Source organism: Myotis myotis, unplaced genomic scaffold, assembly GCF_014108235.1.
Source record: "Myotis myotis isolate mMyoMyo1 unplaced genomic scaffold, mMyoMyo1.p scaffold_m19_p_2, whole genome shotgun sequence".
Classification (NCBI taxonomy): Eukaryota; Metazoa; Chordata; class Mammalia; order Chiroptera; family Vespertilionidae; genus Myotis; species Myotis myotis.
The window spans coordinates 18,611,533-18,635,603 of NW_023416324.1; the positions used below are offsets into that span (position 1 = coordinate 18,611,533).

Genomic DNA, 24,071 nt, shown 5'->3' on the forward strand with positions numbered 1-24,071 from the left:
TGCGTTGAAGGTCCTTTCCCAGTATTCAGCTCTAAATTAGATTTTCTTTTCCCCTCTCATGATATTTTCCAATAGAACTTTCTGCGATAATGGAAATGTTCTGTTTCTGTTCTGATGTGTATTCTGACGCAACCAATCAATTCTCCAGACACCAACTGGGTATCTTAACAATACAATTAAATTCTGACACTCTCTACCTAGAGTTAGTGTTAGATCCCACAAGTTAAAGGGGGTCATTCCCACAAGATGCCAGTTGAAAGTTCTAAGCCACCTGTACTTCTGACTGGTTATGAATCAGAGGGTCCCGCGACACTCTCCACAAGTTTAATAATTTGCTACAACAGCTCACAGAATTCAGGAAAACAGTTTTCTTATGTTTTCTGGTTTATAATAAAGTATACAATCAGGAACAGCTCACTGGAAGAGAGGCATAGGGCAGGTTATAGAAGAGAAGCACACTGAGCTACCATGGCCTTTCTGGCACACCATCCAGCAATCTGACGTGTTCTCTAACCTGAAGCTCTCTGACTTTCATTGTTCAAGAATTTTTGTAGAGTGCAATCTCCAACCTCTCCCCCTTTTTTCTAGAGGACTATGAGCTGAAAGTTCCAACTCTGTAATCACTTGGTCACTCTGGTGCCTAGCCCCATCCAGAGACTAAGAGCCCCACCCAGAAACATCCATTAGTATAAACTCTGGTGTGATCCGAAGGGGTTTATTATGAATAACAAAAGACACGCCTGTCACTGGGGAATTTTCAAGAGTTTAGGAGTTCTATGCAGGGACTAGGGACAAGGACCAAATATATTTGTGTTATATCACATCTGTACAGTTCACTACAGTAGCCACTGACTTTTAAAATGTTTATTTACATTTAAATTTAAAACAGTTATATGGCTAGTGATTACCAGACCAAAAATAACCTTTGAGATCAGGTGGGAGAAGGACAAATGATCAATGCCATTGTTAGGGTTTTTGGCTGGTGACAGGGGCTGTGAAAGGATTCACAACTAAAAGAAGAGAGATAAAGAGAGTTTATTTTATTTTCCACAAAGGGAAGGGGATGGTGTATTGTTAATTAATACAAAGGCAAGAAATAAACCGTGGCCTGCTTTTTTAATTTATTTTATTTAAATTCTTTATTCTTGAAAATATTACATATGTCTCCTTTTTCCCTAATTGACCTCTCCCCTTACCCAAGGATATTTTTTCATTGATTTTAAGAGAGAGGGAAAGACAGAGAGAACTATTGATCTATTGGTTGCCTCCTGCATGCGCCTGACCAGGGTCTGGACTGGGGAGGAGCCTGCAACCAAGGTATGTGCCCTTGACCAGAATCAAACCTCAGACCCTTTGGTCCGCAAGCCAACAGTGTATCCACTAGGCCAAACCGACTAGGGCAGTGGTTTTCAACCTTCTGGCCTTTAAATACAGTTCCTCATGTTGTGACCCAACCATAAAATTATTTTCGTTGCTACTTCATAACTGTAATGTTGCTACTGTTATGTATCATAATGTCAATATCTGATATGCAGGATGGTCTTAAGCGACCCCTGTGAAAGGGTCGTTCGACTGCCAAAGGAGTCGCGACCCACAGGTTGAGAACTGCTGGACTAGGGCTTGCCTGCTCTTTTAAAGGGTGATGGCTGCTGTTGCTAGAAGGGAGGAGGATTTTTGGGCTGAAATTGAGTAAGCAACAGAGGGGCTGTCCTTGAAAAGTTTGTTTTAGTCAGGGCAGATATCCTAGGGAGGTGTGTTTATTAGTATTTGTACAAGTCTGTAAGACATTCTTAGAGCACAAGTTACAGAGTTTAAAAGGTGGGCAGATTGGGTTTGCAAGGAAGGGAGTAGAGCCCTTCTATTAACTAGAAACATTCTGGCCCTTTCTTTTAATTAGAAACTTTCCCCGGGGTCATTAGAACCCCAGGGATGGGTATACAAGAATGTCGCCTTGAAAGTAGCTTATTTTGTCTTGTAGTTTGAACAGAGGGGCTGTTGGGGTCAGAGGAGCTAACAATCTTGTGGTTTAATTACCTGGTGTTTCTCATAAATTGTGGAAGGCTATAACAAAGAAAAAGAAAGGCTTTTTTTTTTCCTATCCTTACAGCCATTATTTCTTTGGTTTTTGGTACTCCAATAAATAGACTTTCTGTAAAGAAAAAGAACGTTCTCTCAAATACATTAATTAGGTTCAACATTAATTTTTTTTTTTAAAAAAAATATATTTTATTGATTTTTTACAGAGAGGAAGGGAGAGGGATAGAGAGTTAGAAACATCAATGGGAGAGAAACATCGATCAGCTGCCTCTTGCACACCTCCTACTGGGGATGTGCCCGCAACCAAGGTGATGCCCTTGACGGGAATCGAACCTGGGACCCTTCAGTCCACAGACCGATGCTCTATCCACTGAGCCAAACCAGTCAGGGCAATTTTCCCTTCCTCTAGGGCAGTGGTTCTCAATCTTCCTAATGCCTCGACCCTTTAATATAGTTCCTCATGTTTTGGTGACCCCCAACCATAAAATTATTTTCGTTGCTACTTCATAACTGTAATTTTGCTTCTGTTATGAATCGTAATGTAAATATTTGATATGTAGGATGTGTTTTCATTGTTACAAAGTGAACATAATTAAAGCATAGTGATTAATCACAAAAACAATATGTAATTATATATGTGTTTTCCGATGATCTTAGGCGACCCCTGTGAAAAGGTTGTTCGACCCCCAAATGGGTCTTGACCCACAGGTTGAGAACCACTGCTCTAGGACATCTGAGTTTCCTCTCCTGACTTTCCCGTTAGGCTGTTCTGCTCATTACATCATTGTAGGAAAAGAAAAACCCAACTCCTTGAAATATATCCAATTTGGAGATTATGTAATGGTCTAAAATTAAAAGTGTGGGGTATATAAAATACTTTGAGGACCCAGAGTTATTCACAGATAGGCTATCACCTCTAAAGTCAGCTGAAGTAGGTTTGTGAGGCCCAGTGACCCTGGTTGGAGAAAGCAGAGGCTTCAATAGGAACTCCAAACAGAGAGGGCCGATACTTTGAGTTATAGGTGTGTGCCCACATCTGTGCGAATGCTCGCGCATGTGAGAGAGAGATGGAGAGAAAGAGAATAAGGGTAATTATTTTCCCAAAAAACTTTAGGGAGGGCAGTTATTTTAGATATAAATCTTTGATCTATCAGTTTTTTTCTTTTGTTTGATTCCTGGTTTATAGTCATTCAAGATAATTGTTAATTATGTTTATTTTCCTCAGAATAGAAATAGTTTTCTCTATGATTAAAACATTTGAAAACAAAACAAACCCTGTAATTCTGTACCCTATTTTAACCATTGTGATAGCATTTTTATAACAGTTCTTTGTCATTTTTAAAATCTAGTTTAAACATTCATAATCACATACAATTTTACATTGTATTTTGTTGTTTACATGGAAAATGCTAGTTATAATGCTTGGCACATGGTAGGCACTTAAATATTCACTAAAAATGAATTATTGACATTTTTATATAATCTTTGAACATCATCTTAAAAAATATATTTTTATTGATTTCAGAGAGAAAGGGGGAAGGAGAGAGAAAGATAGAAACATCAATGATGAGAGATAATCATTGATCGGCTGTCTCCTGTATGCCCTCTATTAGAGATTGAGCCTGCAACCCGGGCATGTGCCCTGACCAACTGGGAATCGAACCATGACCTCCTGGTTCATAGGTTGATGCTCAACCACTGAGCCACGCTGACTGGGCTTGAACATCATTTTTAATGGGCCATCTAGTGGCTATCTATAGTATAGGTCATTTTCCATTACCCTACTGTTGGATATTAAGTTATTTCTAATTTTTTTCTGTTTTAAAAATACATTGCATATTTTCATGTAGATTGCTTTCCCAGATGCATATAGCCTTTTCTATGTATAAGATTATTTTCTTAGGATAGAGTCCCAGAAATGATTATGTGCCAATTAATTATTATTCAGGGACAGACTAATAATTATGCAAGGAACAGAATACAATTGAGAAACATTTTGTTAATTATGCTGGGGAGTACAGGATAAATCTGGCTTCCACCAGGGCTGTATCAAGTTGCTCAGTTTACACATGCAGGGCTTCGTCTCTTTGCTTCCCTCTGGCTGACTCTTGCCACCTGGTGGTGAAGATGGGCATTGATAACTTTTTGTAGTTTATAATCCTGACAAAAATCTTAAGATTATTTGATTTAGATGATTTAACTATTGTCTTGTGTCTGACCCTCAACCAATGAATTGCAATGGCCAAAGATGTGAAGTACCTTTTTTTTTAAATTTGAGAGAGAGAGGAAGGGACAGAGAGAAACATCAATTTGTTGTTCCACTTATTTATGCATTCATTGGTTGATTCTTATATGTACCCTGACCCAGGATCGAACCTACAACCTTGGCATATTGGGATGCTGCTGTAACTACCTGAGCTACTCAGCTGGGGCATAAAGTGCCTTGATTGACTAAGCCTGGGTTAATGTGCCCACAATTGGGGGTTAGGTCAGCTCCAACCAAATTACATGGACTGACCAGATTACTTTAGAATATAATAAAGATGTTTTCTCAGGAAAGGACCTTGGCAGACAGGAAAAGGATATCTGTTGTAAATGTTTTATTAAGTATCAGTAATTTAATAATTATTGCAGATTTTAATTATTTTAAAATTAATTTTATTTAATGCTTTATCACTCTTGATAGCCATTGGTAAATGATTTCTAAAAATTCATACTAATCTTAGCAATATTTATTATTTTAATATACTCTAATTAACTTTGGGTATTGTTATTTTCTAAATATTTTGCTAATTTAATAGATTAAAAATTGTACTTTATATTTCCTTTTTTCACTTAACATCTATGATAATTATCTTTTACTAGAGGCCCAGTGCACGAAATTCATGCACGGGGGTCCCTCAGTCCGATCTGCATCCTCTCTAATCCAGGACCCCTTGGGGGATGTCCGACTGTCTCTTGTGATCTGGGACCGCTGGCTCCTAACTGCTCGCCTGCCTGATCACCCCTAACCACCTCTGCCTGCCTGCCTTATCGCCCCTAACTGCTCCCCTACCAGCCTGATCGCCCCTAACTGCCTCTGCCTTGCCCTGCACCCAGGACCTAGGATTCCCTCCTCTGGCCGGTCACAGGCACCCTGGACCTAGGTTTCCCTCCCTCTGGCCAGCTGCAGGCACCCAGGACCTGGGCCGGCTTCGCCCAGGCTGCATCTGCAGGCACCCGGGACTGTCGGGCAGGTGGCTAGTCCCTCTCCTGGGCCGCAGCTGCAGGTGCTGGCGCCCGGGACTGTGGGGCGGGCAGCTTATCCCCCTCCCGGGCCGCAGGCGCAGCCACTGGCACCCAGGACCGCCAGGCAGGCGGCTTATCCCTCTCCCAGGCCGCAGCCTGGCTGGTCCCCATTCCTCTCTCCCCAGTGTTGAGTGTCTGAATGGTTAAGGCATGATGGCATGAGGACGTGATGACCATTTCATATTAGTTCTTTATTATATAGGATAACTGTAATTTAAATAGCTGCTTTGATAGATTTACCATTACCAAGCTATTTTTCAATTCTTGAACATTTAGGTTATTTTTTTAAAATATATTTTATTGATTTTTTACAGAGAGGAAGGGAGAGGGATAGAGAGTTAGAAACATCGATGAGAGAGAAACATCGATCAGCTGCCTCCTGCACACCCCCAACTGGGGATGTGCCTGCAACCAAGGTACATGCCCTTGACCAGAATCGAACCTGGGACCGTTCAGTCCGCAGGCTGACACTCTATCCACTGAGCCAAACTGGTCAGGGCGACATTTGGGTTATTTAAAAAATTTTATTTTTAACCTTTGTAGCTAATAATACTGCAAGTATTTTTTTTTTTCCTGCAAGTATTTTTATATGCCCATAGATTTTGCCTCTATGAGGTTTTTCTTTTGGAAAAATTTCAATGATATTTTTGCATCAAAGGTATAAACATCTTTTTTAAAGCTCTTTGCTTTAAAGCTCTTTGCTTTAAAGAATTTTACCAACTTGTATTTTTATTGTATAGTTATTGTATCATATTTTACCAACATTGAATACTATTTTAAAGACTATTTGTTAGTTGATTAGATATAAAAAGTGATCTCAAATAGTTTTAATTTTAAATTTTAAATTAATGACTTTTTTTTTTTAATATATTTTATTGATTTTTCACAGAGAGGAAGGGAGAGAGATAGAGAGTTAGAAACATTGATGAGAGAGAAACATCGATCAGCTGCCTCCTGCACATCTCCCACCGGGGATGTGCCCGCAACCCAGGTACATGCCCTTGACTGGAATTGAACCTGGGACCTTTCAGTCCACAGGCCGACGCTCTATCCACTGAGCCAAACCGGTTTCGGCAATGACTTCTTTTAGTGAATTCCCAACTTCCATCTTCTTGTTACCTTGTTATTTAGAGTATAAACACCAGACATAGAGCATCACATCAGACATACCTTGTGCTTTGTTTTATTTCTTTTTCTTGTGCCCAGGTCTGGTCCATCGAACTCACATGTCATCCTGTCGTGTGGATAAGCCTTCTGAAATAGTAGATGTTGGAGACAAAGTATGGGTGAAGCTTATTGGCCGAGAGGTAAAGTTCTGTGTTAATTTCATCTCGTTAGAAAGGATTAGGAAAAGCCAGGGTTTTCTTGGTATTTTATGATGGTGAGTGTGTATATGCTGTTAATTGTGGCTGAGAATCTTATTTTGAATCCTGCCCCATAATCTGTCCTGAATATAAACCTTCTGGCTGGTTCTCCTCTCAAACTGAGAAGGAATGGTGTGAACTACTATAAGTGTAGCACAAAAAGACATAGAGTTTACAGTCACTTTTCCTAATACCTGGCACCATGCGACATGAGGAAAGTGAGAAAGCTCTGAAGAACCCTGTTACAGTTCACTTTAGGGTAAGTGGGCTGTGGGTCATTCATTCATACGTAATTTTAAAATTTTTATTTTTAACCTTTGTAGGTAATAATACTGCAAGTAATTTTATATGCCCATAGGTTTATGGGAAGACCACAGGAGAAATATGAACATGTACTGAGCCCTGCTCTGCTACCAGGGGAGACAGCCTGAAAGAGATACTATTCAACAGTATTTGAGTGCTTAATGTGCATTAGTTCTGAGGGATATAAGAGTGAACTAGACATAGATGACCCCAGCTATTATAGAGCTTATATAGAATATAACGAGGAGAGAAAGAAAAAGTAAACAAATTAAAATAATTAAAAATTATGGTAAGTGCTATAATGGGTTCAAACAGTATCAGAAGTAGGCTTAGATAAAGTTGTCAGGAATGGGCTTTCTGAGGAGATGGAGTGTGAGCTGGGAAGGAAGTAGTCATGAAAAGTTGGGATAAGGATATTCTAGATAGAGAATAGCTGGTCAAAGACCCTGAAGTGAAGAAGGGCTTCAGATGCTGGAGGAAGCCAAAGAAGACCAATGTGGTTAACAATTGTCCTCATGTTTGTAGAGGTTCTAGACCAAGTCCAAAAGGAGATCTAGCCTATTGGAATATTCTGAAACTCATTCTGGGCTCATGGATCTCTGCATTAATCATTATGCTGAATTTACCTGAAGAAACAGCTTTTCTTTTCTGCTGGGTTACTTCGACAGACCTTGGATTTGGGGACAACCATTTTTGTCTTTCCCCCCAAGAGGGGCAAAAAGCGATGAAAACCATTTCCTAAAATCCTATCACAGAGCCTGCCTATTATGCTTGTTAGCACCACCAGTGCTTTTAGCACAGGACCTTGGCTATTAGAGGAGTACTGTTTGTTATGATGACAAAAATTTCTATTCTTAGATAATTCTAGATCAGTGGTCTAAATGATGTACTTTGAGCTTTTGATGACTTTGTTTTCATCTTTTTCAGATGAAAAATGATAGGATAAAAGTATCTCTCTCCATGAAAGTTGTCAACCAAGGGACTGGGAAGGACCTTGACCCCAACAACGTTATCATTGAGTAGGTAAAAGGTTTGGAAAGGCTAACATTCTTCTACCTCTCAAACCATGGAGTGCTGTAGTGAATCAGGCTGACGGGAAACCCTGCCATTTATAGGCTGTGTATTGATGAGCTCTAAACCTTTATGTCCTTGGTTTTTAGAGGTATAGTGTTATATAAAACACTTGTAACATGCAAAGTTCCTAGCACAGAAGTGCTCCGTTGTGGGTTTTGTTTCTTTTCCCTTACTCTTTTTCTGCTTCTGCCCTTTAGCCAGTCAGCAAGCAAGTATTCATGAAGTACCTGTTATTTGCCACTCTCCTAGTACTGGGACTGAAAAAGGAAGATACCAAATGGGAGGGGAGGGTAATCTAGAAGCAACTCCAATAGGGTTTAGATCCCTGTGTCTTGGGATGCACTGTATTCTGAACACTACATCTTACTTTCATTGGCTCTTCTTTTTTTTTTAATTTTATTGATTTCAGAGAGAAAGGGAGAGGGAAAGAGAGAGAAACATCAATGATGAGAGAGAATCATTGATCAGCTGCCTCTTGCATGCCCCCTACTGGGGATCGAGCCCACAACCCGGGCATGTGCCCTTGACCAGAATTGAACCCGGGACCCTTTAGTCCACAGGCCAATGCTCTATACATTGAGCCAAATCAGCTAGGGCTCATTGGCTCTTCTGACCTTTAATTTGGCAGTGGAAGATTTTCTATTTATGTAGGATAATGTCTGGTGATACAGGGAATTTACCATCTGTATTTCTTGACTATATGCCAGTGATTTCTAACCAGGGGCTCCTAGATCCTTCTTTGTTGTTGTTCTTTTTTATTTTCTACTAGAGGCCCGGTGCACAAAATTCATACGGGGGTGGTGGTGTCCCCTCAGCCCAGCCTGCACCCTCTCCAATCCGGGATCCCTCTCACAATCCTGGACTGCTGGCTCCTAATCACCCACCTGACTGCCTGCCTGCCAGGTCACCCCTAACTGCCTCTGTGTGCCGGCCTGGTTGTCCCTAACTGCTCCCTCGCTCCTGGCCAGGTTGCCCCCAGCTGCCCCATCCCTGCTGGCCTGGTCACTTCTAACTGCCCCTCCCCTCCAGCCTGATCACCCCTAACACCCGCCCTCCTCCCGCTGGCCTGGTTGCCCCTCACGGCCCCCCCACCAGCCTGGTCGCCCCATGCAGCCTGCTTATTCAGTCATTTGGTCGTCCCTCACTAACCCTCCTGCTGTCCTGGTCGTATGCAGCCATCTTGTGAGGGTGTGATGGTCAATTTACATGTTGCCTCTTTATTATATAGGGTTTCCCTCCCTAGATCCTTAAAAACCTCTTCAAAAGGAGTCTTGGGGATTTATGAACTGTTTCCAGTGTTTCAGAAAGCCAACCAAAATCATACATTTATCCTCATGTTAACCATGACATTATGTTGTTGCTTTTGATGATAAAGTATCATATTTACCTCATACTAATCAGGTTGCTCTCAGTGATAGTTATGATACCAATTTTTAGAAAACAGCCCTGATGGGTTTGGCTCAGTGGATAGAGTGTTGGCCTGAGGACTGAAAGGTCCCAGGTTCGATTCCGGTCAAGGGCACGTATCTTGGTTGCAGGCACATCCCCGGGGGGGGGGGTGTGCACGAGGCAGCTGATCGATGTTTCTCTCATCAATGTTTCTAACTCTCTATCCCTCTCCCTTCCTCTCTGTAAAAAGTCAATAAAATATATTTAATAAAAAAAAAAAAAAAAAAAAAAAAAAACAGGAAAAAAAAGTTGCATGAGTGATATCTTGGTGGTGAAAAGTTTGGAAACCCTATGTTTATTGTACTCAGTGAAATCACCTTGGATATGAAGGTATTTTACCTAAAAGGAAGAGAAGTGGTATTTATTGAATACATACTATATGCCAGGTATTGTGCAAGGCAGTTTATGTATATTAGTGCATCCGATTCTCATAACAACCTGCAAAGTAGATATTTTCTCCATTTTACTTTATCTCTCTAGTCTCTAACTTGATGCTTAGTAATAACTTGCTTAGGGTTTCATAGCAAATCATAGTGGGTTAGGATTTTTAATCTCAGTCTCCCTGACATTAAGGCTAAGCCCCTTTATACTACATGATGCTTCTAGCAGTTGCATGCAACTTACAGAGTTTTTCATATATCTCTAAATATTGACATGTTTGTAGGGCTGATTATTGACAAAACACTTTCCATTTATGGTAGGAATCTTTTATAACTCTGCTCAGAAATGTTATCTGATTCTGGCATTTATCAAAATTGCATTATAATAAATTCCTTCTGTTCCAAATAATTTTATGCTATGCAGCCTCATTAAAAAGCAGTGAAATTTCCTAAAGGCACCCTTGTAAGGGTAAAATATGAAAATAAGTAAGACAATAGAGCTACCTCTCTATCAAAACAAGAGTAGAGAAGGGAAAGGGCTCCCTGGGTTTATGCTGGATGTGTTTCCATGTATAGACTGTTTCTAGTAATAACCAAGTGGAAATAGTACTTTGTTGTAAACTGTTCATATAGCTGCATCCAGGAAAGAAGCATTGCTTGGTGAAATGATGACGGGTTTTAGAGTTAGACTTGAATCAGAAAGAGCTCTAGTTCTGCCCCAAAGTAGTATGACTTTGAGCAGATTACCTAGCCTCCCTGGACCATAACTTCTTCACTATAAAATGACACCTACCTCTCAGAAATGATAGAATGATTTAAATAAAATCTTGTTTGTAAAGAGCCTAGCTTATTGTCTGGTCTATCATAGAAACTTAATTTATAATAGCTAATTGTGGTTACTGTTTTAAAATGTCTCTTTGTTTTTCTTCTAATATCTGAAATTATCATATCTTGTCTTTTGAAAGAATCGATAAGAGCCATGAGAAAATGGGCTACATCATAACCTTATCTCCCATAGTACCTGATGTATAGCAGTCAGTTAGGTAGTACATCCACTTATTCCTTTATTCAACAAGTGTTTGTTGGGGTCATATTCTGTTTGAGGTACAATGGCAATACCAAGATTTCTGCCCAAGGACCTCCCTGCCTACTGTAATGAAATAATTATGCAAATAACTTTAATATAAGGCAACATGTAATAAGTGCTAAAAGAATGGTAGAAAGAAAGGATTCTAGTCCTGGCCCAGTGTCGCTCAGTAGGTTGGAGCATCTTCCTGTACACCGAAAGGTCAGGGGTTTGATTCCCAGTCAGGGCACATATCTACGTTGTAAGTTCAATCCCTGTTTGGGGCATGGAAGGCAACCAATGTTTCTCTCTCCCTCTCCCTCCCTCACTCCCTTCCCTCTCTCTAAAATATCAATGAGCATGTCCTTGGGTGAAGATTAAAAATAAAGAAAGAAAGTAAGTATTCTAGGAATTAGCGTGAAGAGAAAGAGTTGATTTAAGGCCCTGGTGATCAGAGAAGAAGTGGCATTTGAGCTAGGCCTTGAGGAATGGATAAGATTTTTTCAGGCAGCAGGGGAAGGAATGGCATTCAAGGCAGTAGAAATGGTTTGAGGAGCCTGGCCATTGTGGTTCAGTGGTTGAGCATCAACCCAGGAATCAAGAGGTGTCCATCTGGAGAAAGTAAAGTAGTCTGGTTTGGCTAGAGTAGTGGTTCTCAACCTTCTGGCCCTTTAAATACAGTTCCTCATGTTGTGACCCAACCATAAAATTATTTTCGTTGCTACTACATAACTGTAATGTTGCTACTGTTATGAATCGTAATGTAAATATCTGATATGCAGGATGGTCTTAGGCGACACCTGTGAAAGGGTCGTTCGACCGACAAAGGGGTCGCGACCCACACGCTGGGCTAGAGCCTATTGTACAAGTAAAGATGAAGCTGGAAAAGTAGGTTTGACGGTAAAAGGACTTGAATGCCAAAGGAAGGAATTTGGACTTGATTTTCCAGGAAGTCTTTGAAGGTCTTTTAAATCCAGGAGTGACTTTGTAAAGGTTGTAGGGGACTTAGCAAGGTGCATAATTATCTCTTTATCCTCTGTGCATCAATGAGATGAAGTGTAGTTTTATTCATAATTATTAATTCAGACCCTTGTCCTGAATGAAAAAAAATGTTCTATTTCACACCATTGCTTTTATTGCCCATCTCCTTATGCCCAACACTTTTCCTTCTTTCTCCCTTCCACCTGCCAAAAGCAAAAGAAAAAACCAACATACAGCATTACCTTGTAATATCTCTGGCCACATCTCTTAATCAGGCCAATAGTCACAGTATCCTTTTCATTACAGGCAAGAAGAGAGGCGGAGGCGGTCCTTCCAGGATTACACTGGGCAGAAAATCACCCTTGAGGCTGTCCTGAACACTACCTGCAAAAAGTGTGGCTGCAAAGGTAAGGTGAAGCCTCTGCCATTTCAGTTTGTCAGTCCTTGTGGGCGGACCCTGTGCTAGATGAGCAGCCTAGTGAGTTTAGTTCACCCTGTTTTTAAGCCAGGTGATGGCTTGACCTGTTCATGCTGTTATTCCTACTAGACTTACATCAGAGTTCATGGCTTGCTACTTTTTCTGTTTCCTTTTCTGAATGCTAGCCCTGGTGGTGACACTGTTAAACTGTCACCACCTCTTCTCACCTCTCTGCAGCTAATGCCCTACCTGGGCAAGGCCCCAGGTACTCTGCCAGGAAGGTAAGAGTGTTGGATTATGATTAACTCTCTAAATTTTATCTCCAAAGGATTGTTATTATTCTGCTGCAAGAATTAAGAAACTTAGAAATATATTCCTTAAGGAATCAAGTTAAACCCTTTCTTGCTCATCTCTTTAACTTCAGAGTTCTGAATGCAGTATCCTCTTAGTAATAAAGAACACACCCTAGTCATTTTCTTTTAGCTCTGCTTCCTCAGGTTTCCTCTAGTCTTACTCAAATATTAAAGAGCTCTTTCAGCCTGACTTCCTTGTTGGAGCTGTAATGAGAGGGGTTGCCAACTTCTCATTTCAGAGTGGCCTCAATTTGTTACCACTTCTCCCGAGCCTTCTATCTACCTAGCCTTGTTGATTCTTCTACAGCGACTGGTGACATATTTGTGCCCTGGTTGAGGTTGTGGGGTTTAAGCTGCTATTTATCATTAATGTAGAGGGAAGAAAGAAAAGTAAAATGGAGAGAAAGAATACCTCCTCGGGGGAATTGTGGGAGCATTCCAAATATTTGGAAAACTAGGCTGTATTCTTCTTCCAGGAACCAATCCAGCTTCTGGATTCAGAGTTACAAAGTCGTTTACATGTTGCTTTTGATGGCTTTATCCAATTCTGTGTGCCCCTGAGATAGGGTCTACAGTAAGCACAGGCAAAACCAGCTCTATAGCCTCTGTTAAAGGGGCCCTTGATAGCACTGTAGGCTCAGGGAAGATGGTGTCTTCTTACCTTCAACTTGTGTCCACCAAGTATAACATGAGGCAGAGAAGAATAATGAGAGATGGAATTTGGCCCACTCAGCAAAGGCTGGGCCAAAGGTGGTTGGTTTTGGTGCAGCAGAAAGAGTACAGGGCAGGGGGGCACAAGACCCTAGGTTAGTTTTACTTCTGCTGTTCTCTGTGTGACCTTACACTACTTCTCTACTCTGGGCCTTCATATCCTCTGCAAATGCAATGTTGTATTTGATTATCTCTAAGGCCCTTGCCAGACCTGACAGTCTGTGCATGTCAAGTGCCCTAGGTGACCATGCCTGTCTCTCTGTGTGTTAGCTTGGATGCTGCCTTCCTGCCAGCTGCCTGAGAGCTATCTTTCTTCAGGACCTTGGTCTGCCACTTGGCTCACTCTGCTAACCATTCTGCTCTCTGGAACAGCCTTTTGTTGTCAGAAATAAGTTCCAAATAGGTCTTTAAAAATTAAGCTTCATTGCTAATAGAGGGCAGTACCAGCCTGCATGCTCATCTGTATCTTCTGCCATTTCCAAAGCAGTGCCAGTGTTTCCCACAGCTTTAGGACCAGCTACAAGGCTGGCTCTGGTTGAGTGAGCAATGCCATCTTGAGGTGACAGAAAATCTGTTCTGAATCCAATAGCTGCTCTGAATGAACTCGGTAATACCTCCTGAACCAGCTAGCCCTTCCAGGACCCTCTGGGGAAGATCCACCTGCTGAGAGGAACGACTGCTTTCTCCTCCCAACTTTTCTGCTTCACTTCTGCAGGCCACTTTGCAAAGGATTGTTTCATGCAACCAGGTGGGACCAAATACTCTCTGATACCTGATGAGGATGAGGAGAAGGTAGAGGCAAAGGCAGCAGATTTTGATAAGCCTGACCCTACGAAGAATTCTAGGAAAAGAAAGAAGGTGAGTGCTATCTTGCTTTATTTATCATATAAATAGATATGTTTTAGAATGTAAATGTACTTTGCACAGAAATGTAAAAAATGCTGAAAAACATAAAGAATATTAGGATCTCGTGTAATCTTTCTACCCAGGGAAACTCTTATAGTATTTTTGGATGTTCTAATGTTTTTTATAGGTAATAATTAATATATACACACACTCTTATACATATATACACAAAATTATGGTCATCCTAGGCATAACTTATATCTTACTTATTTTATTATACTTACTAAAAGCATTTTCTGTTGTCCTTATTTGTTCTTCAAAAACTTGATTTAAGAGCCACTGTGTGATTTTTTTTTTTGATGTCAGGAGTGGAATAATGTTTTATTTAATAACTAGAGGCCCGATGCATGACATTTGTGCAAGGGTAGGCCCTCACAGCCGTGCAGGCTGCTGCCTTGGCCCTAGCAGCCCCGGCTTCGTCTGGAAGGTTGTCGGGATAGTTGTTCTGCTGTTCGGTCTAGTTAGCATATTAGCTCTTTATTATATAGGATTTTTCTATTGTTGGATATTTTTTATTATTTCCAACCTAAATTTGCCACATATCTTATTGTTTTCTTTGGTTACATTCTTAAAAAGATTACTGAATTAGGGCTTTAAGGCTCTAGATACATTTTGTCAAACTGTTATTCCAGAAAGTGGTGGATGAGAGTGTCTGTCTCAGTGAGTTCTGTCTCTTACCTACTACTTACAGCAGAAGAATTCATAAAACAGACATTGTGGTGCACAAAAACTGCATTTGTAATTTGTCACATGATACACAGAGAAAATGAAAAACTATGCAACGGTTTGGTCAGGATATACTGGTTCTCATGTTGTGCAGTATTTTTCTAATTGTGGCCAGTTATTACATTTGGGGGTTTGGTTTTGTTTTGTTTAAAGCTTTAGCAAACTTTTGTTGTGGTCAACTTGTTCCAGGCATTGCAAACCTAGGAATACAAAAACTGTGATCAAACCCTTGCTCTCGTGTGCATTATCTACAAATTAAGTATTATCTTCACCCTGGCTGGCATGGCTCAGTGGTTAGAGTGTCGGCCTGCCAACCGAAGGGTCTCAGGTTCGATACTGTCAAAGGCACATACCTGGGTTGCAGGTTCCCTCCCCAGGTTGGGTTGCATGTGAGAGGCAATCAGTTGATATGGCTCTCTCACATCAATGTTTTTCTCTCTCTCCTCTCTCTATCCCCCCCTCTTCCACTTTCTCTAAAAATCAATGGAAAAAATATCCTCGTGTGAGGATCAACAAAAATAAACAAATAAATAAGTGTCCTCCAGTGAGGATTAACCAAAAAAAAAAGTCTTTATTCTATAGGTGAGGAAAAGGGTGTATTTTAACATTATAAGAATTAGCCAAATATATTAATAATAATTTATTGATCTGTATTTTCTCTCCCTAGCAACAGACTTTGTCTCCATGATACCTAACTAGTATCTCAAACTTTGGCTTGGAGTCTATCAGATGTAAATTTGAGACCCATACCAGCTATGTAATTTTGGGCTCTTTAACTTCAATTAATTTTCAAAGTGGGATTGTTCTGGTCTTTGATGAGAGTGTTCCTTGCAGAGGGATACCCAGCTCCCAAAAATAGATATAAAGTACTGACAAATAAGTGCTTAATTAATGTTGGCCATTAGCTCTTCTTTAGCCCTCCTTCCTACACACACACACACACACACACACACACACACTCACTCACCCCCATCACCATAAAAACAACAACCCAAACTCTGGTTTCTGTCCTTCTGTCTTGCGTTACTTGTTTTAATGATACCTTAATTATATTTTTTCCACTCCCACTGCTACTCTGCATTTCATCCCCTCACAACTCTCCCATTTAGACTGTTGAACTAGCTTAGGGAGATTTTAAAAATGTATATTTTGTTGTCAACCTCTTAGTATCAAGGTCAGCAGCCCCCAGGGTCAGAACCATCCCCGCTGACAGCAGTGGCACTGTCTCTGCAGCAGATGTGCACTGAACCTCGCCAGGGGCCATGGCTAAACCCGCCCACCTGGCCCCACCCTGGCCCAGCTCCCACCCGCTCCAGAAGATTGGAGCCCTGCCCTGAGCACATACAGCTGCGAAAGGGCCACATACAATTTAAAGAATGGTGCCAAGCAGGGAGGTTTGACAGTTACTCCCTCTTTGGCCTCGCTGCCCCCTAGTGCCCCACCAACCAGTGCCTCCAGGGACGACCACCGCTACAGGGCTGCTGGCCAGAGCCTGCCCCTCCGAGGCCTGCGGAACCCTCTGCAAAGGTTCGATAGCTACAGTCCCAGGAAACAATCATGTCCTCCTCCCCTAATCAGCACCTGCTACCTGTAAGGGTACCCGTGGGCTTAAAAATAACAATCCCTTCCCATTTAGACATCACTTACTTGATTAAACATTTCTAGGTTTATTAGCTCAAAACCTCCTCATGACAACCCAGTGAGGTAGACAGAGAAGAGATTACAATTTCCATGGTATATGTGTATGTATTCAGAAATGAAGCTCAGAGAGGAAAAGTGGCAAGCCCAGTGGTTCCCAAGATGCAGTACACACCCCACAGGGGGGGCAATTTGATTTTAAGTGGGGGCAATTCGAGAATGAGTTAACAGTGACTTTTTTGCATTTCTTATGGTTCTAGGGGCCCTTATCTATAGTGTATCCTATATAATGAAAGGCTAATATGCAAATGACCGAATGGTGGAATGACCGGTCATTATGATGCGCACTGACCACCAGGGGCAGACACTCAATGCAGGAGCTGCCCCCTGGAGGTCAGTGTGCTCCCACAGGGGGAGTGCCGCTCAGCCAGAAGCAGGGCTCACGGTTGGCAAGCACAGTGGCAGTGGTGGGAGCCTCTCCTGCCTCCTTGGCAATGCTAAGGATGTCTGACTAATGGCTTAGTGGGCTTAAACCATCAGTCGGACATCCCCCCAGGCCTCCTGGACTGCAAGAGGGCGCAGGCCCGGCTGAGGGCCCCCCCCCCGAAGTGCACGAATTTCGTGCACTGGGCCTCTAGTACATAATAAAAGGCTAATACGCAAATTGACTGACCCACAGAATGACCATTTGCTAAGACGTGCACTGACCACCAGGGGGCAGATGCTCAACACAGGAGCTGCCCCCTGGTAGTGCACTCCCACAGGGGGAGCACTGCTCAATCAGAAGCCAGGCTCATGGCCCACTAAGCCTAAGCCATCAGTCGGACATCCCCTGAGGGCTCCTGGACTGCGAGAGGGCGCAGGCCCAGGCTGAGGGACCTGCCCCCCCTCCCCCAAGTGCATGAATCTTGTGCACCAGGCCTCTAGTTGAAATATAAAACAAAAGAAAGGCAGTTCATAATCTGACTATTTTACCAGAATTACATTATTGTGGCACATATTTTCTACCAGCTGTTTTCCAAATGTTTTATCTAGGTGTAATAAAAATGTATGTATAGTTTTGTTTTCTGCTTTTTTACTTAGTCATAAGTATCTTTCCGTTTTTATCACATAGTCTCAATTCCACTTATTTGAAATGGCTGTACCATATTATATCAGGTAGGTGCTGGGGAATTGCATTTTTGGAGGCAGTTAAGGGTGGTACTTAAGAACCTGGGCAGAGGAAACAGACTGGCCATGTTTCATCACAGCTCTGTCCTCTCCTCATTGTGGAAGTTAGGCTAATTACTGAATTTCTTTGTTTCCTTATTTGTGAAATAGGAATAATAAGCATCAACTTTATAAAGTTATTAGGATGCATGTAAAACTCTGAGTACAGTGCCAGGCATACAGCAAAGCTCAATGTAAGTCAGCTACTAGTAGCTGTTGCTTAAAAACAGAGACTTTGTGGTCAGAGACTGGGTTTAAGTACAGACCTTGGGTTCAGGGTGCTCTTTATATATTCTAGATATCAATCCCTTATCGTTATATGACTTGCAAATATTTTCTCTCATTCTTGGATTGCCTTTTTACTCTGTTGCTAGAATGTTGTCTCCATACACCAAGGTTGGGGGTTCAATCTCTAGTCAGGGCACATCCAGGAAGCCACCAATGAATGCATAAATAAGTGAAACAACAACTCGATGGATGTTTCTCAAAAGAAAAAAAAAAATTGCCAAATCATGTCATGAAGCTTAAGAGTTTTATAGTTTTAACTCTTTTTCATAATTTTTTTCCTTATTGATTGATTTGAGAGAAAGAAAGAGGGAGAGAGAAAGAAATAAAGAAAGATTGATATTTGTTGCTCTACTTACTTATGCATTCATTGGTTGCTTCCTGTATGTGCCCTGACTGGAGATTAAACCTGCAACCTTTGCATATCAGGACAACACTCTAACCAGTTGAGCCTGGCTATGACTATAGTTTTAACTTTACATTTAGTTTTTTTATCCATTTTGAGGTTTATTTATTTATTTTTTTTGGTTTTTTTTGGGGGGGTGTTTTTTTGTATATAGTGTAAAGTAAGGGTCCAACTTCATTATTTTTACATGAGGCTATCCAGTTTTCCTATCACCCTTTATTGAAAAGACTGTTCTTTCCCTATTGAATGGTCTTGGCATCCTTGTTGAAAAATCATTTAACTATATACCTGAGGGTTTATTTCTTACTCTCTGATCTATTCCATTGGTCTAGATGTCTGTCTTTATGCTAGTGCAACACTGTTTTGACTATTCTTTGTAGGAAGTTTTGAAATCAGGAAATATAAGTTTCCTAACTTTATTCTTCTTTTTCAAGATTATTTTGTGTATTTGGGGTTCCTTGAGATTCTGTATGAATTTTAATATGTATTTCCTATTTCTACAAAAATGTCATTGAGATTTTGATAGACATATCAAATGTATAGATTGCTTTGTGCATTATTGACATCTTAATCCATGAACACAGATGTATTTTTTTTCATTTATTTGTATTGTCTTTTGATTTCTTTCAGCAGCGTTTTATAGTTTTCAGAGTACCAGTCTTTTGCCTCCTTAGTTTATTCCTAAATATGTTATTCTTTTTTTTTTTAATATAGTTTATTGATTTTTTTACAGAGAGGAAGGGAGAGGGATAGAAACATCAATGAGAGAGAAACATCGATCAGCTGCCTCCTGCACACCTCCTACTGGGGATGTGCCCGCAACCAAGGTACATGCCCTTGACCGGAATTGAACCTGGGACTTTTCAGTCCGCAGACCAACGCTCCATCCACTGAGCCAAACCGGTTAGGGCTATGTTATTCTTTTTGATGTTACTGTAAATGGAGTTGTTTTCTTAATTTTGTTTTTGGATTGCTCATTGTTAATGTCTAGAAATGCAACTGATTTGGGAGTGTTGATTTTTGTATTCTGCAGCTTTGTTGAATTCACTTATTAGTTCTAACAGGGTTTTTTTTTGGTGTGGGATCTTTAGGATTTTTTGCTTATGAGATGATGTCTACAAACAAGTAATTTTCTTTAGTAGAGCTAGATTTTTTAACTCTAATTTTATTTATATGTTCCAGGAATTTTTCTTTCTCTTTTAACCTTTCAGGTTCTTAATGGTATTTGCCAGAATCCTAAAGTGGTTCTATGGATATCTCATTTCTGTGGACCTTTGGTTAGTTGTTTTTGCATTGCTTAATACACCTGGTGCAATTAGTTATTGCTTTGCTTCTAAGGCTTCTTTGAGATACATATTTCAGTTTTCTAAAACAATTACCTAACATCTGCTAGATACGAAGCTCTATATGACCTGCTTAGTGATTATCCTACCCTCCATCGCTCTTCACTTATTAGAGGAATGGTCTATGAACAATGGCAGTAATAATCATCATAACGAAAGTTAAAATACCTTTGTGTATATGAACTTCTAACTCATGAGTCCACTTTGTTTAAAAAGTGTTCTAGGGATTTGAAACCATTAAAACTTCCCCCTTGATGTCTACTGTTTTTCCCAAGATATCATCTAGTATCATCTTTTCATCTCATTGTTAATCCCTTCATTATCTTTTATGCCTTACATAAAATACTTGTTTATTTTTATTCTGTTATAGAACTCTATAATTCTGTTATTATGCCACAGTTTTAGATATTAGGAAAATGGAGATTAAGCAAAGTGTCTCTCTGACCTGAAGTCACACAACTATAAGAGACAGTGCTGAAATATGAACCCATGTCTTCAGATTACTAACCCAATATTCTTTTTTTGTATACCACACTTCAACCATTAATTCATTTAGCTCTTCAATTATTTATTTACTCAACAAATATGTATTGAGTGTCTCACATGGATCTGTTTTGTATTGTGTTAGGTGCTCGAGATATCGGGACTCAGCGGGCACTTCTTTGCTAGTTTTTGCTCTGTCACCAACTACTTTTAGCAACCATTTGATGTTATCTTTTGTTCACAACTGTAAATCAAGATTCTAGGCCTCCTGTTTGTTTTCTTTTACCCTCTAAATCTTTGATTCCAACAGGAGGTTGGTTTCCGTATCAGTAAAATCTTCTAATTCAGCTGGATGTTTTGGAGTGTGTAAGAATGTTAGATTCGGATACCTGTTCTAACACGAGTTGACTGGGAGCCAAATGTGGAACTGAGTAGGTGCATCTGAAGAGGAATGCCTTCCACAGTCCATGTTGCCAAATAAGATTGTGGGTAGCAGGAATGCCTAGTGTGTGGAAGACATATATGGTGGACAACTCACTTACAGTGAAATAAAGGTCATACATAGCACCTACACTCAAGCAGCTAATCACATAAGGAGAACGATAAGCAGCCAAAGTATATCTGGTGGCAAAGGACAGACACTCACTACAAGGGGATTATTGGATCTCCTAGAAATCCAACGATAGGCAGTGAAGTATAGCTGGGCCACCCAGAACTGGAATCAGAAAGGAACAGGCTAGTGGGCTCTCATCTCTGCTACTTCACGTGACTGCTTCATTGTCCCACTTTCTGCAGTCTGGTGGAAGGGAATGCTTAATGTAAAACCTCTAAGGCAGGAGGAGGTGCTAGGCATGTTCGGGAACCAGGAAATGGCCCAGGATAAAGAAAGGATGTCACCTGTTCCGAATAATGGCTGGCACATAATAGGCATGCACTAGCTACCTTTGAATAGTCTCCATGATCTCTGCTATCTGTATAGCTCCTCCGGTTCCATAGCTCAGTGAAACCTGCCCTCAGTTTGGAGAGTAATGGGGACTGACTCCTACTGCTGCTTGTAGGTAGTAATGAAGGGAGCTTCTAGTCCTGAGCCCCCCAACTCTTTATCCCCCAACTCTTTTTAAAAAGGTGAAAGATTTGTGGGATCCGAAGAGAAACCAGATTATCCCCCCCAAACTCTTTTTATCAAGTATGCATGTATTGAATGTATACCCTTGTCCAAAAATCTAGTATGCATCGGTTTAGTTCTACATACCAATTTGGTACCACGACAATTTTTGTTCCAGTGTCTGAAAACTGTAAGTGATTTTTGTTGGGCATAATTAGGACAAGAGGAAACTGTTTTTCAAATGGAAATGGGATATGAAGTGGTTGGCAAAATTCGAATAGAGGTTTTTGTAATGAAGCACTGAAAATTTTTCCATGAACCTGTGGTCAGGGCTTTGCTGGCCTCTTTTACTTGTCATATGCCATCATGAGTCTTTCTGAATCAGTGCTATATTTTGAGGAAGCATGTGCCTCGGGTAACAGGCTGTCCACTGATTATAGTGAATTTTAGCTATGTTTGATCCAGAATATAATTTTATTCTTTTGATGTGGCTACTATAATTACTTTCTGCTGAATTATATATGGAAGAACAGAAATAGGAATGTCATCCCTTGGTTGCAATGCTGGCTCTGTCCTGTTGTCCAGAGAACTTCTGGTGGCCATATGAGAGAGAGATTGCCAGTCCTGGGTCCATTTTGCTTGAGCACCGAGTCATCCGGTACAGTCTGAATTCCTTTAAGACTTCACAGTCTGTCCAATTTTCCAGCATCATCTCTCACAGTCCCTTCCCATATACTGTATTCCAACCTGATTCATTAAAAGACCATCTGCTGCCCTGGCTGGTGTGGCTCGGTTGAGCATCGTCCCATGCACCAAGAAGGTCATTGGTTCGATGCCTGGTTGGGGTACATGCCTGGGTTGCGGACTTGATCCCCAATGATGTTTCTCTTTCACATCGATGTTTCTCTCTCTCCTTCTCCCTTCTTTCTCTAAAATCAATAAAGAAAAAAAAAAGCATATTAAAAGAGCATCTACTATGTGCCTAGCTCTGTTCTGGTTACTGCAAGTACAATAGTGAATGAAACAGGTAAAATCCCTGTTTTCATGTACCTACCTACCTTCTGACAGGGTCACAGACAATGAATTGCTAAACCAAATACAAAATATTACTAATATGTCAAGTAGTAATATGTCAATTTCTCCATAGGTTTTATGGAGAAAAATTAATTTGGTTATGAGAGATAGGGAGTACTAGAATGGGGTCAGGTGGGATAGGTGACTTGACATTTAGATAGGGTGGTAAGGGCAGGCCTTTCTCATAAAGCATCATTTGAGTGGATATTTGAAGAAAGTGAGAAAGCAAGCTACTCATAAGTGGAGACAGAGCTTTTCAGTAAGGACAATAGCCAGCTGTTGGCATGTTTTGGGAATAGTAAAGAGGCCGGTGTAGCTGGAGTGAAGTGAATGAGAAGAGAGGAAGTTAGAGAAAGCCCAGGGCTGTCTAGAACAGTGACGGCGAACCTTTTGAGCTCAGCGTGTCAGCATTTTGAAAAACCCTAACTTAACTCTGGTGCCGTGTCACATAAAGAAATTTTTTGATATTTGCAACCATAGTAAAACAAAGACTTATATTTTTGGTATTTATTTTATATATTCAAATGCCATTTAACAAAGAAAAATCAACCAAAAAAATGAGTTCGCGTGTCACCTCTGACACACGTGTCATAGGTTCGCCATCACTGGTCTAGAAGAATATGAAGACTTCACCTTTCACTTGGAGTAAGATGAATGTCATTAGAGGTTTTGACTAGAAGGATGGATGACAAGTTCTAACTTAGCTTTTAAGAGAATTATTTTGGCTGTTAGGCGTAAACTAAATGGTCAGAAAGCAAGAGTGGGAGCAATTAATGGCCATTGTTAATAACCCAGGTGAGATGATGGTGGCTTAGATTAGAATGAAGGTGGGGGTGGTGAGAAGGGAATTGAAGTGTGGCTCAATTTTGAAGGTAGAGCTGACAGAACTTGTTGAGTAATTGGTTATGAGTTAGGAAAGAGAACAGTTAAAGATGACTAACTGGAAGATTTGAGTTAAGAGAGGAAGGAATGCAGAAGTAAGAATGGGAGTGGGGTTTAGTTTGAGTTGCTATATATGAATATGGGAAAGAAAGCTGGGAGTAGGTTTGGGTGGAGGCAAGGCATGTGAGTTGGGATGCCTATCAGATATTCACATGGATGTGTAGAGTAGGCAGTTGGATGTATAGTTCAGAGTTAAAGGAGAGGCTCAGGTAAGAGATACACATTTAGAAAGAATATCGTCAATAGTGTAACAACTTTGTAGAATGACAGAAGGTAACTGGACTTATTGTGGGTTTCCCTTTGTAATGTGCATAAATATTGAATCACCACATTGTATATCTGAAACTAATATAAGTCAATTATATTTCATTTTTTAAAAAGAGACATGAATTTAAGATACATATAGATGGTATATAAATTCATATATGAGATCACCTGGATAGTAAATATAGGGGAGAGAAGGGGTTTGAGGACTTGAGCCCCAGAGTGCTCCAACTTTTATAGATATTATGGAGATGAGTATGTACCAG

General features: G+C 40.6%; 1 protein-coding gene across 5 annotated transcripts in view; it reads left to right on the plus strand.

The window, feature by feature from the left end:
• The window catches only part of ZCCHC17 (zinc finger CCHC-type containing 17), a 52,993-nt gene that overhangs the window by 20,255 nt on the left and 8,667 nt on the right, over positions 1-24,071 (plus strand). For 4 of the 5 annotated variants that reach the window (XM_036347286.1, XM_036347287.1, XM_036347283.1 and 1 more), the window contains 5 exons: positions 6,532-6,632; positions 7,920-8,011; positions 12,249-12,349; positions 14,140-14,282; positions 17,809-17,852. In XM_036347286.1, the coding sequence (XP_036203179.1) occupies positions 6,532-6,632; positions 7,920-8,011; positions 12,249-12,349; positions 14,140-14,282; positions 17,809-17,852 (481 nt within the window). The remainder of the gene's footprint in view (positions 1-6,531; positions 6,633-7,919; positions 8,012-12,248; positions 12,350-14,139; positions 14,283-17,808; positions 17,853-24,071) is intronic. The other variant, XM_036347284.1, reaches the window with a different exon arrangement.